Below are 18,492 nucleotides of genomic sequence, written 5' to 3' on the forward strand. Positions count from 1 at the left end.
TTTCTGTTTCAGACATGTTGAGTTTGAGATGACTATGAGGTATGAACATGGAGATGTCTAGCAGGCATTTGGTAATTCCAGCCTAGGGCTCAGAAGAGATGAGGGCTATATGCGTAAAGTTGGGAATCATGTGGACAGGTAAACCCTGTAGCTGATTAGATCATCAAGAGTCAGTATGGGGGGCAGTGAGGTGGCACAGTGGATAGAGCACTGGCCCTGGATTCAGGAGGATCTGAGTTCAAATCCGACCTCAGACACTTAATACTAGCTGTGTGACCCTGGGCAAATCACTTAACCCCAATTGCGTGTGTGTGTGTGTGTGTATGTGTATATATATATATGCCAGACACTGAGAATATAAAAGCAAAAAAAAAATGGTTCCTGCCCTCAAGGAGCCCACATTCTAATTATCAAAAGAGAGATGATAGAGAGAGAGAAAAGAAGGCCTAGGACATTTTTGGATAGCTTCTCCCTAATGTATATTCTCTTTGACTTAATGCCTTCAGCTACCTTTTCCTTGTTTAAAACTAAATTGTGGGTTCTGATCTGCCCCCCGCCCAAGTCTTGGGGGGGGGGGGGAAGCTGGCTAAAATCACTGATAAATTCAGCAAGAGTTTAGGCTTTTAAAGATTTATTAAAATATATAAGTTAGTGAAGAGAGAGATACTGAGAAGAGATTCCTTATAGCATGGAAATCCTAGTTCAGATCTAATTCAGTATAGCCAGAGAGAAAGAAAGCAATTTCCTTTCCTAGCAGCCCATGTGAAATCTCTCACTGCCAAGCCAGTGTCCGAATGACTAAAAGGGACCCCCTCTGTTCTCCATCTGCCACCACACTGGTTCCTCCTCACCAAAAAGAGAGTTCTTCTATGAGTGAGCATCCACTTCCTCATTCCTCTCTCCCTCCCCCAAAGAGGAGGTCCTTCAAGCTGGCTGGTTGAGAGTGGTCTCTTGCTGACATCTGTAACACACTCAGGACCAGCCAGGTGTGCCCTCCATCCAATCATCTTTAAGTAGGTACTTAGTCAGTTTCTCACTATCACCCAATTCAAACAATACTAAATCAATCAGGTGGGGCCCCTGGGCGTCTGCCAAATTCCATTATTTTATCACAGTACAGAACCAAATGTCTTAAGTTTACACAGGCCAGGTTCCATTTTTGGATAGCTTCTCACAAATGTATATGCTCTTTGACTTAATGACTCTGGCTAGCTTTTCCTTGGCTAGATCAAAATTATGCTTGTGGCTAAGTTTGCACAGAAAAGATAAAGGACCTTCAGTTCCTTTGCAAGCACTCAGACCAACAATAAATCAAATATAGAACAGGTTTTATTTGACCTGACAGGAAATAGCAAAAACACCAGAATACTTATATCCAAACGCATAAACAGATGAACAGGTAAACAATGCAAAACAACCCTCCTTCTCTCTCCAAAGGGCCCCTGTTTTCCATAAGGACCAACCCATGTTTGAAGAAACCCCTACTAGGTAAAGCACATGGGGTTGCTAGAGTTGACTCCTTGTACTTGGCTAGCCCCACTTCCTTCAAATAACTACATAGCTCTTCTGACTTATGATATTACACGGGGGTACCTTCTTTAATTGCTACTTCCAGGAAATTTTCTTTATCATTTCCTGAAACTTGTCTTCAGATTCTTTGTATCTACTGAAAGATAAGTAATGCTCCCCTTGTTTACCAAACTTTGCTTGCTATTTCTGATATTTTTATTTGTTAGCATTACAGGTATCCCTGTTCTGCTTTTTTGTTTATTTGTTTTTAAATTTCTGTTTTGTTATCTATTCTATTCCCTGTGTACTCCTGTTTTCTATATGGGCCTTTCTAATTCCAGAGAGAATGCAGTGATTTATTGAGATTTTCCACTGACTCTTGGAGCTGTCAAGTATCATGTTTGTCTTTTTTTCTGTTCATTGATTCTGTATCCATTTGACAAGAGGCTAGGTTTCCTCTCACTTAGCATATACTGCTTCTAAACTACTTTGAAGATCTTTATGGTGGATCCATTTTTTATTTTTATTTTTTGAAAATGATAATAATTTGAGATTTTCATTTTCTGTAGGGCAATGAGGGTTAAGTGACTTGTCCAGGGTCACACGTGTCAAGTGTCAGAGGCTGGATTTGAACTCAGGTACTCCTGAATCCAGGGCCAGTGCTTTATCCACTGTGCCACCTAGCTGCCCCCAGTAGATCCATTTTTGCATTTGGGTATCTTGTTAGTATTGTTGTTTGGGCCTTTTTAGTGCTACACATTTTTTAGTTGCTCTTTTCATTTTTCCTATGAGATTTTTTTTCCTCTACAGATTTCTTTTTTTCCTCTCTTTGGTTGTTTATTATATTTTATTTGGCACATTTGGTGCTATTTTGAAGTGATGAAACATAAGCTAGTCTTCATTATTAGGACTCCCTCAAGCATTTTTTAATTGCTTCCTCCATGCCACTTTTTTCTACTTATTTAGCAGGGAAAAGACAGTGAGCTATAGAGTGATAGCATGGGAGGATGATCCTGTTGCCCAGTGAGGCCCTTTTAAGGATGTAGGAAATCTGAGCAGCAACAAAGGAACCAGGAAGAAGTTAGAGATTGGGAATAAGTGGGGCAAACTCCTGAAAGAGAAGGGGAATAGGATCCCAGGCTAGAAGACGAGGAGAGAGAGGCCAATTCATGCTGCGACACTGGAGCAAAGAAAGAGACAAGAGGGGGGGAAATGAACAGAGCTTTTTAGGTTTGGGAGAATGTAGAACTTATAACACATGGCCTTCATCTCTCCAAAGCAAGAGGTGAGGTCATCTTCTGAGAGAAGTGAGAGGTACAAATAAAGGCCTGTGGAGAAAGGGAATTTTAACAGATGATTTGGGGAGAATGGTAGATATTCAGACAGAGAGAAACAAAAGGATGGTTATAGTTGATTAATAACATAATTTCAGATTTTAAGTGTGTCTGCTGGCTGTTCAGATGATATTTATAATTCATTGTTCACTGGCAAGAGTCTCCCTCCAGCCTTTGTCTTTTATTTAGGAGGAACATCAATGTTGTGCTTTTTCCAGATATATTTTTTACACACAAAAACACCCAAAACAAAAACAAAAAAAACTCCAACGGATATAATTTTTAAAAATCACCTAAGCCCATAATTTTTATAAAATATAGTTTAATTTTCCCTTTCCATTACTGATCACAATGAATAAGTACAAACACATAAATACAGGTGAATCAGAAAAGAGCTAAGAAATGTATAAAAGGAAGTCTAAACCAGACCTGTACCCTGGTCAGCATTCAGCATGATATGATTAGAGGTTCTGCAAGAATATGTCAATCCAAGTAATACTTTCCTCTTCAAAATATTAAAAATGCAATCATGTATCAAAAATATCTATTTACATGTGGCAATACCAGGGTATGAAAATAGGCTTAATTTTCTTTTTTCTGCTTCAAAAGTCCCTAATTTTTCTTGAGTCTAGTGGTAGTCCATGCTGCCAGACCAGCATTTAGAAACAAAAATATGACTATAGTGTATGTCAAATTTCAAAGTGTTCTGGGGCCAAATTAGTTTAGTGAACATCAACCTAAAATAAAGATTGAGTAAGTCAGTTGCCCCGTACATTGTTTATGTCTCCAATTGGGAAAGTTTGCAAAAGCTGATGTTAGGCAAACATTTCAACAGACTTTCTTCCCAAGGTCAAAATTTGCTGGGGTTTACTCTCCTCCAAGAAATTCTTGCCAAAGGTTATATCAATATGCAACCAAGTTATTTTTTTAATGCCTAGTATATATCTAGACTCTTCTCCAAAAAATGTGTTCTATAAGATATCTTATAGAATATCCATTATTTTAATGGTAGCACAGTGAAAGTTTAACTGAGAACTACCAAATGTAAATTCATACTATGTAAGGGAGTCACAACTGCCTCTCAAGTGTCCTATCTGGCTTGGTACATTGAATTTCCAATGAAAAAACAATGCATAAAAAGTGGTCTCTAGTGGCTACTTAGTATTTGTTTTCAAAATGGCTTTTTTTGGGGAGTGGGTAAGAAGTTGTTTCTGGGGTCTCTATCTGCTCTGCCCACCAACGCTAGATAACTCTAATCTTCACTTCTGGAGGATAATTGTCGCCTCTAGATCATGACAATGATTGCAACTGAAACAGATACTCCAAAAATTAGTTTTTAAGCATATTTACATACCTGTATCACATATATACACCCGGTGAATACCATGATCATCATCACCACATCTGCATTTTTTTTGGTTTACATTACAGTGAATACCACATCATTTATGAAATTCTTAAGACTTTCCTTTAGCTTTTTTTTTGTTTACCAATGTATCTATTTTCAAGTCTTTTTTTTTTGCATTTTTCTCAATTACTTTGAAGCAAATTAAGTACACTACTAAACAATGTGATAACACCTTAAATTTGATTTGTTCATTCATCGATCCTGTAAAAAAAAAGTCTGATAATTTTCAGATGGCTTAATCTTCTCTAATTTTAGATAAATTTTACAAGAAATTGGTACATGAATAGTTATGCATTTATATCCTGACTTTGTGCCACATGAGGTGTACTCTACTCTTAATAATGCTTCATAGAATTGTTATTCACAGGTAAATAATATGAACCATTCTTTTGGCCCACCTGAATAACATAATCCCTTCATACAATACACTGGATTCTGACCCCAGTGTTTAAGTCCTGTGTATTATAATGACAAAATACCATGTGACCTTAAAGATCATCTTGTCTGACCCAATTGTTTTTACTGATGAAGAAGGTGAGGCTCCCAGTGGCTTGCTCCAGGTCACATGGCCAAGTTCATTGCAGAGTCAGTACCAGAACTCAAATTCCCTGACTTTCAATTCAGTGCTCTTTCTACTCTAATATACAACATAATATAAAGTAGTATATTGTTTTCCACCAAAATATAATGTGTACATCATTTGTGGCAGGAAAAAATAAATTTAAATTCATATACATTTTCTACTTTCTTCTAAACAGGAACATGTAGTTAACATACACCTTTCCAGAAAAATCCCCCTACCAGCTGTGATAAAACAGTATTATAGGGGCAGCTAGGTGGTGCAGTGGATAGAGCACTGGCCCTGGTGTACTTACTAGCTGTGTGACCCTGGGCAAGTCACTTAACTCCAACTGCCTCACTAAAAAACAACAACAACAAAAAACCCAAAACCTAGTATTATACTGTGTATCATTCAAGCAAATGCCTCTGGCTACAGATCCAGAGGACCTATGGGAGGTCTGTCCTGTGTAAGACTGGAGGATATAGTACAGGGTCACCTGCTAAGAGGCCGATAAGTGGATAGAGTGCTGGACTTAGATTCAATTAGACCTGAGTTCAAATCCATTCTCAGACACTTCCTTGCTATGTGACCCCAGACAAGTCACTTAATTTCTCTTAGTCTTCCTTTCCTCATTTGTCAAATGGGGATAAAAATAGCACCTATTTCCCAGGGCTGTTGTGACAATCAAATGAGATAATATTTGTAAAGTGCTTTGCAAACCTTAAAGCAATTTATATTTATATATATACACATATATATGCTTTTATTATTAATCATTTCTCCAGAGACCAACTGGTCTTTTTTCTCAATGGCCCATATGAAAGCCTATATTTTGAAGGAGGAAAAGTTTTGTGGTAAGTAGATAAAACAGAGATCTGCCACACCTGAAAACCCTGCTTCAAGTTCTGGCACCATGAGCCTTTCAAGAACATACCTAGTAATGACCCCTTCAAATCCAACTGTACCCTAGCTGGGCTCATTAGTTTTTGTTTTTGTTTTTTTTGTGGGGCAATGGGGGTTAAGTGACTTGCCCAGGGTCACACAGCTAGTAAGTGTCAAGTGTCTAAGGCAGATTGGAACTCAGGTCCTCCTGAATCCAGGTGCTTTATCCACTGCACCACCTAGCTGCCCCTGGGCTCATTAGTTTTGAGGTAAGCATTGGAGACCTGGATAAACCCACCAAGCAGATGGGATCCTTTGGTCTGCCTTCAGTTCTGAAAATATAGCTCAGGTTGTCTCAGGTCAAACCTATCCCTCTAGAGATTTTCTGTGCCTAAAAATGGGCTGGGCCTTTCCCAGGTTCTCAAGATCCAGAATTTATGCATTACCTAGTAACACATACCAGGATCCTGTGACAGCAAGATGTTTTTCTAAGTAATATGTGCTAACTTGTCCTCCCCCTCATGGCAGTGATGTTTTTCATATTTCCAGAGAACTTTTGTTTAATTGATACTGCTACTTATAAACTTACTGTACTCTATATGTCTCCTTAGAAAAATTGAAATTTAGTGCCTATATAAGAACATAAATCCCACACTGGGTTAAGCCATTACTCTAGCTAGATCAAGGTTCTGTCTCTGTTGGTGCAAGGTTTTGGGGAAAGTTACTTTCCACTATATCCTCCTGAAAGGCTACAACTAAACATTTCTCCTTAATTTAATCATTAGTATTTAATAATTACTTAATCCCAATAATAACATTGTCTGAACCTCTGATTATCTCTGTGTAGGGATCTCCCTCTCCAAGTAAACCAAGCAACATTGATTAATTACTTAATTACTTCCAATAAAGAAACTCTCTTTGTCAAGGCCTATCAGCAATTGCTCTGAAACTTTGTCTTTGAAAGTTGCCTGAAACATGGAGAAATTAAGTGACTTGCTCAGGGTCACACAACTAGTATGTGTCATAGGTAGGACTTGACTTCATGTCACCTTGATTCCAAGGCCAACTCTATCCACTATACCGCACTGTTTCTATGTTACATATTTTTGTTAAACTTGAGTTTCTTATTCATCTTCAAAGTTTAAAAATGGTACTATTTTTTTTTATTACTCTGAAGAGAAATAGTGACAACTTATCCTCATAAATATAAGGAAAACAGTGACCAGTCCCTGGGTTGGTTAGTGAGGCCTGCTCCTTTCTCAACATAGAAAGTCATAAGTAACTACTTTCTGTACAAATACTTTTCAAAATATGACCTGTTTAGCATATATCCTGGGGCAAGTTACTTAATCTTAATCTTTCTGGCCCTCAGTTTCTTTATCGATATAAAGAGAAGGGATCACTAAGGTACCTTCCAGCTCGAAAATTCATGCATAATTCCATGCCCAAAATGGACAGTAGGAATACTGAGTAACTAGCAGAGTCTACTGATTTACATATAGGAAGAAATCAACAGCCTAGCTTTAAGGCACCTTAAAAAAGCTCTTAAGGAAACAACAACAACATCAACAACAAATCCACCTTCGAATAAAACATCAAATTCCTCAAAACTTTTTGCGAGCTTTGATTAAGAAGTAATTTGACACAGAAGCATAGGATTCTGAGCTAGAAGGGACCTTAGACACAATCTAGTTTTAAGTCTGTCGTTTTAAAGATGAGGAAAGTGAGACCTGAAGAGATGAAATGATTTGCCTAAAGTCATATAGACAGTAATTGATGAACTGGATTTCAGATTCAGATCCTCTGATTCTACATCATGTGTTCTTTGCACTCCCCTCCTCTGAATCTAACTCAGAGGATCAGATTCAGCCTCTATCTCCTGCTTTGGTGCCTGTGCTATCTATCCTATAAAGAGTGCACGCACTATCCTGTGTGATTGTGTTACAAGTAGCATCATCCTTTCAATTCTGTGGTACTCATCTTGTCCTTATAATCTGTAAACCCCATAGTCAATTAAAAGCTGCATACTCAACGTATTGAAAACATATCAAATAACACAAGCTCGCCCTTATTGATGATCCAGAAAGAAAAGAAAAATCCATGATGTAAATTCATCCCATGAACTCAAATATCACACAAAGAAACAAGTACTATCATACAAGGAACACAGATACTTAATACAATGCACATTTTGGGGGATGGGGGATAAGAACATTTTAGCATAAAATAGTCAATCCATGGGTATAAGCAATCTCATTCTATAAAGAATTAGTATTAAACTCTGAGGCTCTCCAGTGGTGGAAAAACTGCAGCTAGTCCATCAGCAGGTTGCAATTCAGTACAAATCAGTAGATCAATAACTTGAATGAAAGGTTACAAGAGTATTAATACAGTACTGAGGAATATACAGTCCTTGTATATGAAACACCTTTATACACTACTCATTTGTAGAGAAAGACAAGAGCTAGAGTGTCCACTGGATGTCACTAAAGTCAACCGGGTCCCCCAGACCTCCTTCTGCTTCTAAATAATTCATGAAGGCAGCCATGGCAGTGTCATCATTGTCACACATTGCATCAAAATCCAGCTGAGTGTTGTCACCTAACAAATTGTAAAAGAGACACAGAGTAAATAAGGAGGGTTAATGGAATAATATGACAAGAGAAGGTTATACCTGATTCAACAAGGGATAGAGATTAGATAAAAGGCATGGTGGGGTAGCATTGAATACCAAGAAGATATACTCTCACTATATAGTCTACAAATGCAAAGCGGGGAAGCATGGTAGAGAGCATCTAGATATTTGGATGAGGATTAATGGTGGGGAGAAACAGAAGCAATATTTTTTCGTGTGTGTTTGTTTGTTTTTTGGCAGGGCAATGGGGGTTAAGTGACTTGCCCAGGGTCACACAGCTAGTAAGTGTTAAGTGTCTGAGGTCATATTTGAACTCAAGTCCTCCTGACTCCAGGGCCGGTGCTCTATCCACTGTGCCGCCTAGCTGCCCCGAAACAGAAGCAATATTATTGTAGGAGTAAAGTACAGACCACCAACCCACAAGAAGGAAATAAATGACGAGTTCCAGAAGCTTATTTTAAGTCTGGTTTGAAGGAATGATATAGTAGTGATGGGAGACTTCAGCTGTCTGGACTGTAGTTGGAGGCTTCTCTCTGTTAAAAGTGGAATAGCTGATAGATTCTTGACTTCTATTTTTGAAAATGGAGAAAACTAGAAAGGCAACAACTGTTCTGGATCTGATTCTGAAATAGAAATGAAAAGAAACTTGAAGGGATGTGACTATTCCCATTGTTCATAATGGACAAAGAAGGAAAAGTGAGGTATAAACTGATTCAGAGTGTCAAATGTGGGGGAGAGTAGACTTCAAAAAGTCCATTGAAAGGATACTGCAGATTCTATTATCAAAGACTCTACAAGGTAAATTGGCCCAAGAGTTAAGGTATACTCTGTGAGATTAAAATGAATATTAGATCATAAATCTACCCTACTTAATCTTTCCCTTAATTTATCTCCCAGACTAGTAAATAGAAGAAGCTTCTGGTTTTCTAGATAGAGCCTTTATTGTATTGTAGTCACAAGGTGATGTTGATTAGAAGGATAGGAAAGTAGAAATACAATACAAATCATCTTAAGTCTAGGCTTAGTCTATATTCTGTATAAAACTCACCAAAAGCCGAAGGCCACCTTTGGGGAGAGAGACCGAGTCAAGCGCATGCTGTTAACCGAGAGCCGGGCCGAGTCAAACTCCAGTCCGAGTCTGTCTGTGCAGCGCAGCCAGGAGACCAGCGGAGCAGGAAAAAAGGCTCCACTTCTGTTCTCTCCTTGCCTTTTAAGCTCGCACCCTGGAAGTGGAGTGCTAGCAGGCAGTCTGACGTGCACAGCAGGTGGACTGGCGTGCGTAGCTCATGCCGTTGGTCTCCTCCCCAAAAGAGTGGTCCTAAAAAAAAAAACTGGCGTCTCTCCATTATCTAACCGACTGTTAAAACTTTTTACCACATTCCCCCCTTTCAACTGAGTGAGATAAAAAGATAAATAAGTTCAGTTAAATTAGGTTAAATTAGGAGGGAGAGAGGATGAATACTGGACTGCGCCTAGTAATTGTGCTCTACAACTCTAAGAATAAAATTTAGATGACACAAACACAAATTATTTCAATGAGGAAAAGGGAGAGTTTATTTATTTGAAAAATGTTTCTTGGGAGTCAAGATGGTGGAGGAAAAGCAGTGAGCTCCCAAACTCATGACACGATTGCTCCAAAAAACATCCAAATAAGGTCATAGGAAAATGCCCAGAGCAGCAAAACTCACAGAAGAATGTGCTGAAATGATCTTCTAACCAAGAACGTCTTGGAAGGTCAGAAGGAGGGAGCTGCTGTGCTAATACGGGAATCGAGCCCAACCCCACAGTCACCCTGACACAGATCCAGTCCCAGGAAGGCCTCACCAGAGAAGGAGACCCCCCCAGAGCCTCTGAATCAGCTGAAGCACCAGTGTCATCTGGAACTAAGCTCATAGTCTGGTGAGTGGGCTGAGCCCTGGGCAGGGGAGAGACTACAGGGGTCTATGCTGGTGCTAAGGCAGAACTTGGATTTTACACCCCTATTGAGAACCAGGTGGTAGGCTTGAGTAGAAGTGGCCCAGGTGGGGGAGGGGCACAGGCTCATCAGAGCTAACAACCACAACACACAAAGCTGGTTGATTGGCAAGTTGGTCTGGGGTCATCTAGGACCAGGAAACAGGCCGGGTGAGGGAAGAACCTGATTCTCCTTAAATCATACCACCTGGGACTTCTTAAGCTTGGGATACTGCAGCCTGGAAACAGTGCCCCACTTTAAGGAGCTAAAAGTCTAGTAAAAGAAAGGCAAGATGAGCCGACAGAGAAAGGTGAAGACCATAGAAAGTTTCTTCAGTAACAAGGAAGACCATGGGGCACCCTCAGAGGAAGATGTCAACATCAGGGCCCCTATATCTAAAGCTTCCAAGAAAAATACGAATTGGTCTCAGGCCATAGAGGTGCTCAAAAAGGACTTTGAAGATAAAATTAGAGAGGTAGAGGAAAAAATGGAAAGAGAAATGAGGGTGATGCAGGAAAGACATGAGAAAAAAGTCAACAGCTTAAAAAGTCAAATGGAAAAGGAGGTACAAAAGCTCTCTGATGAAAATAATTGCCTAAGAATTAGGATTGAACAAATGGAAGCCAGTGACTTTATGAGAAACCAAGACACAATAAAGCAAATCCAAATGAATAAAAAAACAGAGGGCAATGTAAAATATCTTCTGGGAAAAACTGCTGACCTGGAAAATAGGTCCAGGAGAGATAATTTGAAAATTATTGGTCTACCTGAAAACCATGATTAAGGAAAGAGCTTAGACACCATCTTCCAAGATATTCTCAGGGAAAATTGTCCTGAAATTCTAGAAGAAGAAGCTAAAATAGAAATTGAAAGAATACACCGATCACCTCCAGAAAGAGATCCCCCCCCAAAAAACTCCTAGGAATATCATAGCCAAATTCCAGAGCTCTCAGGTCAAGGAGAAAATATTGCAAGCTGCCAAAAAGAAAGACTTCAAGAAAAATGTTTCTTTTTTATTATTATACACTTGACAAGCATCAGTAAACATCATTTCCTCATACAAAGAAGAAAAGAAAAAGAGAGTTGTATATCACACTGTAAGTGTATTTAATTTTACAAACCTACTTAGATTTTTTTTTTGTGGGGCAATGAGGGTTAAGTGACTTGCCCAGGGTCACACAGCTAGTAAGTGTCAAGTGTTTGAGGCTGAATTTGAACTCAGGTCATCCTGAATCCAGGGCTGGTGCTTTATCCACTGTGTCACCTAGCTGCGCCCCCTACTTAGATTTTTTAAAGCGTATATTAAATTTAAATACTGTTAGGGCAGTTTTAGTTTTTTGTTTTTTGCGGGGCAATGGGGGTTAAGTGACTTGTCCAGGGTCACACAGCTAGTAAGTGTCAAGTGTCCGAGGCCGGATTTGAACTCAGGAACTCCTGAGTCCAGGGCCGGTGCTTTATCCACTGCCCCACCTAGCCGCCCCTAGGGCAGTTTTGAGACTGCCTTACTTATTTATGACCTCTTCTGAACTACCCCCTGCACTCTTCCCTGTTTCACTGATACTCTTTTCTTTTTTGTTTTATCACTATCCTTCCACTCATTCCCCATACCCTCCCCCCAAAAGTCTTCCCTTGTAACAGAGTCAAACAACACAAATCCAATCATCATTATCACTATTCCACTACTCATTCCCCATAACACTCTCCTCCCCTCTTTTTTTGATCTCTTTAAAATATGCCTAGTGGTGGTATCCCTGGGTCTAAGGAGATGCATAGTTTACTGACTTTTTACTACTTTCCAGAATAGTGGATCAATTCACATCTCTCCAAAGAGCATTTTTGTGTGTTTATAGTTCTACAGTTCATTTCCTTTATATTATCTTTGCCAATGAACATGAGGTGGAACCTCAGAAATGTTTTAAGTTGCATTTCTCTTATTATTAGTGACTTAGAGCCTTTTTTATATGACTATTGATAACTGTCTTTCTTTGAGAACTGATTGTTCATATCTTTTGACCATTTATCTATTGGAGAATGGTTCTTATTATCATATAGTTGTATCAATTTACTTTAGAAAAGATCCTTTGAATCTTTTTCAGAGAAATTTTCTGCAAAATTTTCCTAAGTTAAGTTTCCTTTATAATTTTAACAGCATTGATTTTTTTTTTGTTAAAAAAATTTTTGATTCTATATACTCAAAATTGTCTATTTTATCTCCTATGATTCTCTTTATCCCTTTTTTGGTCAATTACTTTTCAGAAGGGAGAGTTTTATAAAAATAAAAAAAAGAAGTAAGTAGCTATATAGAATAACAGATTTTTAAAAGATATTCACAAATAGAACTTAGAACAGGTAACAGAATAAATATCAAACATATCATAGTAACTTAAGAATGTGAGGGAAGTTTAAGTCTAGAATGAGTTGAACCTAGCAAGGAAAGCTAAAGACGGGAAAGGGGGGACTTTTTTCCTTTATTAAGGGCTAGAGAATGATTAAAAAAGAGAGAAAGATAAAGATAGCAACCCTACTTGCTACTACTGTAGATGGGACAATGATATTATAATAGAAAGAAAGAAGAACTACTCAACTCTATTTTACTTCTGTTATTCTTTTTTTTTTTTTTTTTACTAAGGAGAGTATACCCTTGACTAGACCTGTATTCTTGTTCTCATGTAGTTTTACTTTCTTCTATTAAGTTATTATGTTTTGAAAACTTTTCTTTCCATGTGGTTTGTAGATTGTAAGTATTAAGTAAAATGTTCTTAAATTTTTATGGATTGTTAAGGGGAAATTTCTAGCTAAACTGTCTAAAATATCTAATGAGTGGTCGCCAATAAATTATAAGCTTTAGCAAGAGTTAGACTTTTAAGCGTTTATTAAGGAGAATAAGAATTTGGTAAAGAGAGAAGGAAAGGCCTAGATTCATCTATCTATTAAAGAGAGAGCACATTTCTAGCTCCGCTCTCCGCCAGAGTCCACAGGAAAGAGCGCAAGTCAGAGCACCAGGCTCCCCCTTCTTCCTCCCACAAGCAAACATTACTTCCTGACGCCAAAGAAAAGACGCATGGTCTTGCCCTCAGAGACATTCACCTCACGACGGAGCTTTTCTACAGTAAGTCTCCAGCAGGTGGTGTCATTCCAATTGTTACGGATCAATGTAATTTCTGATGGCAAAGATCTAATGCTGAATCATTATCATAAGGTCATTCATTTCTACAAGCAAATATGAATTATTACAATTATGATGATATATTTTATAATTAACCTAATTTTATTCTATACAGAAGTTTCAAAAATAAAAAAAATATATTACATATAGGATTCTTTTCCTGTATCCATACTGTACTAGTCTTGAAAATGGGTATGCAAAGTTACATTATCTTTCTCTATATGCTTATTAGTAACTGAAAACATATTTGCTTATTATTTTGCTTATTAATTTAATGGCACACTCACAGACTACCTCCACTATGTATCATCAATGTTACACTCAAAATTTATTCATTTGGTTGACTCATTTAAAAGATTAATCTGAGTTTTCAAGAAAAGGTTCTCCTTTAGAGAGGTCTACTGGGCCTAAAAATTTAGTGGGATAAGGGGTCTTTGTAGAATTAAAATGATCAGCAGGTGCCAAAGACAACTTACTGAGCAGTGGTTCATTGCTGGAGAAAGAAATTATGCCAAGGCTTTGCCCTGAAGGCTCATGGTTTCCTATTTCAGAAGAACATAACTGAATCAGCTCTTTATTTGGCACCTAGAAAGACAAGAGGAAAAATGAGTGGTAAGTAAGCTTTGCAATTAAATGAAATCAAAACCTTGATGGAAGTATAATTGTAGGTGGGTGGATAGGGAAACCAGAAGGAAAGATTGGGGGTGGTTTGAGATTAATATAGAAAGGAACATGAATAATAAATACGTCAAGTGACAATTACTTCAGGATTAAGACAGGAAGTAATGAGAGAATCAAATATATTACAAGCCTGCTAAAATACTGTCTTAGAGAAAGAAACAGAATGATCAAAAACTTTTCATACTGCTTAGGCACAGAGCACTTAACTTGTTTTCATATGTCTTTACTGTCTCATCACCTTAAAGGGAGGAGACAGGAAATTGGAAGTTTCTCATCTTCCTCTCCTTTTGAGACCTCATTGGTCATTACCTGTTCTCACCCCTACCTTCCATCCCACTATCTCCATTATACTTTTCCAAAAGGCATCCATCTGTACTACCTAGGATATCTTAGTACTTAGCACAGTGTCTGCACATAGTACTTAATATTTAGCATAGTGTGTGGCACCAAGTATGTAGTACATAGAAATATAGGTTTATTGCTTGATTAATTGATATTGATTTACTAATGACAGAATGTGATTTGTTCCCTTAAATATTAGTTTATTTCTTTCACCTTATCTGCTCCTATCTTAAAAAAAAACAAGAAAAACTGTACCTTTTACTTTTACCCATTGATGCTTTAATTTCTTATTTTCCCTCAGATAAGGTACAAAGTTTTTTTTTTAATTAAAAAAAAATTTATTTATTTATTTATCTATCTATCTATTTATTTATTTAGGTGAGGCAATTGGGGTTAAGTAACTTGCCCCAGGGTCACATAGCTAGTAAAAGTCAAGTGTCTGAGGCCAGATTTGAACTCAGGTCCACCTGAATCTAGTGCTGGTGCTTTATCCACTGGACCACCTAGCTGCCCTCCTTAAATAAACATTTTTATATATAGTTGGTTTTTTCTTGCTGTTGTTGTTGGGTTTTTTTTGGTGAGGCAATTGGGGTTAAGTGACTTGCCCAGGGTCACACAGCTAGTAAGTGTTAAGTGTCTGAGGCTGGATTTGAACTCAGGTCCTCCTGAATCCAGGGCCGGTGCTTTATCCACTGCTCCATCTAGCTGCCCCAAAGTTGTTTTTTTTTTGAAAGAAAATCAACAAAGATATTCTTTCATCCCACATTCATGACCTTACTTGTAACCAGCAAATGAAATAAAAAAAAATTGTCATTTCTATTTGAAAGCATTTAACTTTCTGTGGTTTGGCCAGTTTGTATGTTATAATTTGCTTACCTCTGGATTTTTTAAAGAAATGATTCTAATTCTTCTCTTTTATTGAAGTCTAATTTTTTTTTTTTGCTTAGGTTCATCTTTACACTATGGTGTTTTTTTTTTTCCTCTGCCAATTTTTTGCTTCTAAGAATATCATACTCTGATATTTCTTTTGGTTTCTTATACTCAGAGTGCTATTCTGATTGTTTGGAGACTTCAAAACTGAATATCTTGGAATGTTATTATTTTTTGTTCTTACTCCCTTAAAAATTTGTTCTCTGATGTTGTTTTGGAATTTGGCTAGAATGGTTCTTGGTGAGCTAAATTTTGTGTTTCTGTGTTGTGTGGATTTTCTCAATCTGTACTTTGCCTTCTGCCTCCAATATTTCTGGGCAACATTTCTCTATGATCCCTTAAAGTATGGTTTTCAGATTTTCCTTTTACCAATTTTTCCATGGAATATCTACAATTCTTAAATTGTTTGTATCTTATCATCAAGTTTAATATCTTTGGGGTTGTTGTTTTTTTTGAAGCTCCTATTCTTTCAGTCTTGGTGTTTAAAAATTTTTGTTCCATTATTTTCCCTCTGCCTTTACATTTTTGTCCTCCGAATCTTTTGTTCTCTTTTTAAAAAGAATCTGCATGGAAAACAAACTCTGTATTTTGTTCTAATCAACTAGCTTCTGGTTAGACATAGATTTTTTCCCTCAAGAATCCCAACTTCTTTCCTTATTTTGTTGATATTTTCACATAAACCCTTGATTACTCTTGTGGAGTTTCTGAAATGTTCTCCAGTGTCATGTCAGGGGCCTTGCAAAACTTGTAATACCTTCACCTTCCTCAGTGGAGTCTGACATAATTTTCCTTTTGTATGAAGTGCTTATGTATTAAGATGACTCTTTCCTTCAAATATTTGCTCATTTCTCTTCTTTAACAGCTTTTGTCTATCCTTATCAATCATTCTGCTGGGTTTTTTTTTTTATGATGTCCTTACTGCCTACCCTTTCTCCCTTTTGAAAGTTAAGAATTGTTACTTCCCTCTCTCAGCCTTTGCTGCCTCTGTTCTGTTCTCTTAGACCACCAGGGTTGAACAAAGTCTGTGTCCCTCAAAGGGTGAGCAATTGCTTCCATGAGACTCTGAATAGCCTTTATAGCATTCTCTATCTTTACCAGTCCCAATCTTTGAGGATATATCCTCCTTTCTTCAGTTAACCTTCAGTCCCTAGAATGATCCTTGGGACCTGGTCACAAAGACTTTGTGACCTGCAGAACACTGATGAATTAGGTGCTCAGGAAAGTCTTTACCCTTGGGTCTCTTCTCTCTTTCTCTCAATCTTTCCATTGGCTGCCTCTCTCAATTCTTTTGCTGATAATCTTTCTCCTAATCTTGCTGTCTGCTTGTCTTGTCTTCTGCTTTACTAAATAATTGTAACCAATACTACATTTCTGATGCTTTCCCTCTCCCAAAATCTTGTTCCTCAGACTCCATACTCTTCCATAGATGCCCTTTTTTCTTCTTGAGTCATAGGATCTCCATTTTGTCTTTGGTTATTGAGAGAGACCACCAAGCATCAATTCATTATTTGATAGCCTAATTAATACAATGATTATTAATTACTCAGAAACTCTGTCTCTTGGACTTTTCATTCATCTCATGTAGAAAAACTGAGATGCTAATGAACTGTTGGTGGAGTTGAAAATTGATCCAACCATTCTTGAGAGCAATTTGGAACTATGCCCAAAAAGCTAATACCACTTCTAGGACTGTATCCCTAAGAGATTTTTTAAAATTGGAAAAGGATTTATTTGTACAAAAATATTTATAGCAGTTCTTTATGTGGTGGCTAAGAATTAGAAATAGAGGGTATGCATCAATAGGAGAATGGCTGAACAAGCTGTGGTATATAATTGTAATGGAATATTATTATATTATAAGACATTACAAGCAGGGTTTCAGAGAAACCTGGAAAGACTTACATGAACTGATGCAAAGTGAAATGAGAAGAACCAGCAGAATGCTGTGCATAGTGACAGCAATATTGTACAATGAAGAACTATTAATGACTTAGATATTCTCAACAATATAATGATCCAAGACAATCCCAAAGGACTCATGATGAAGCATGCTATCTACCTCCAGAGAGAGGACTGATATTGTCTGAATACAGACTGAAGCATGCTGTTTTTTACTTTCTTTTTTCCTTTCATTTCATTTTTTCATTCATTTCTTTAATTTCATTTACTTTCTTTTATTTTCTTTAATTTTTTTCTGTTTGAGTCTTCTTGTACAAAATTATTAACATGGAAATGTTTCACATGATTGCACATGTATAACCTATATTGGATTGCTTAGTATCTCAGGGAGGAAGAGAGGAAGGAGAGATAGACTTTGGAAGTCAAAACTTTAAAAAACCCCAAATGTTAAAAAATTGTTTTAACATGTAACTTGAGAAAAATAAAATAATATTTTAAAAAATAAGGGCAAGAATCACATAGGATGAGAAGGAATCGATGACTTGTTACCTACACTGGAGTAGGGTAACACAACCATCGGAGAGCTCACATAGCCACTGAAAAGTCAAAGTATGCATACTTACATTACTACAGTTAACTGCTGGAGATTCTCTGATGTTTGTTGGACTTGAAACAGCAAGAGATGGAGAAGAATGGAACCTTTAAAAAGGAATATATAAAGATATTTGTTCTCAGTTGACTTTCAAGTCACCTGAAGTCCCAAATACCTGATAGACCCTTACTTTTCTTGAAGGATCATCTAGGACTATTTGATTGGGTTTTGTTTTGGGGTGTGTGTGTGTGTGTGTGTGTGTGTGTGTGTGTGTGTGTGTGTGTGTGTTTGAGTAAACCCAGGCTTCTCATCCTAGGGGTCAGGAGTCAGGACAACTTAGAAGAGACCCTTCGAGATTGTCATTCACAGTTATGTTTTTCAGGGTCATGTGTGTGTTCACTCCTCCAAGAAGCTTGCTTCCTTTTTTTAAAAATCTATTTTCCTATAGTTTCACTTTTGTTAATTTTTTTTCTTTTCGATTGGTTTGGGTTGGGACAGGCCCACGTGAGAATCAAGGTAAGCATGAACCTATGGGAACTCTGAAAAGCTTTGCTTGTTGAAGTTGTATGATATGTATTTTGGGGTATGTGTAAGCTCC

General features: G+C 37.5%; 1 protein-coding gene across 1 annotated transcript in view; it reads right to left on the reverse strand.

The window, feature by feature from the left end:
- Nucleotides 1–5,471: 5,471 nt before the first annotated feature.
- Nucleotides 5,472–18,492, reverse strand: part of ARNTL2 (aryl hydrocarbon receptor nuclear translocator like 2) — a 109,782-nt gene continuing 96,761 nt past the window's right edge. Inside the window, 3 exon segments of the mRNA XM_043967416.1 lie at nt 5,472–8,296; nt 13,927–14,035; nt 17,926–18,001. Of these exon segments, the coding sequence (XP_043823351.1) occupies nt 8,160–8,296; nt 13,927–14,035; nt 17,926–18,001 (322 nt within the window). The 3' untranslated portion in view covers nt 5,472–8,159.

Source organism: Dromiciops gliroides, chromosome 5, assembly GCF_019393635.1.
Source record: "Dromiciops gliroides isolate mDroGli1 chromosome 5, mDroGli1.pri, whole genome shotgun sequence".
Lineage (NCBI taxonomy): Eukaryota > Metazoa > Chordata > Mammalia > Microbiotheria > Microbiotheriidae > Dromiciops > Dromiciops gliroides.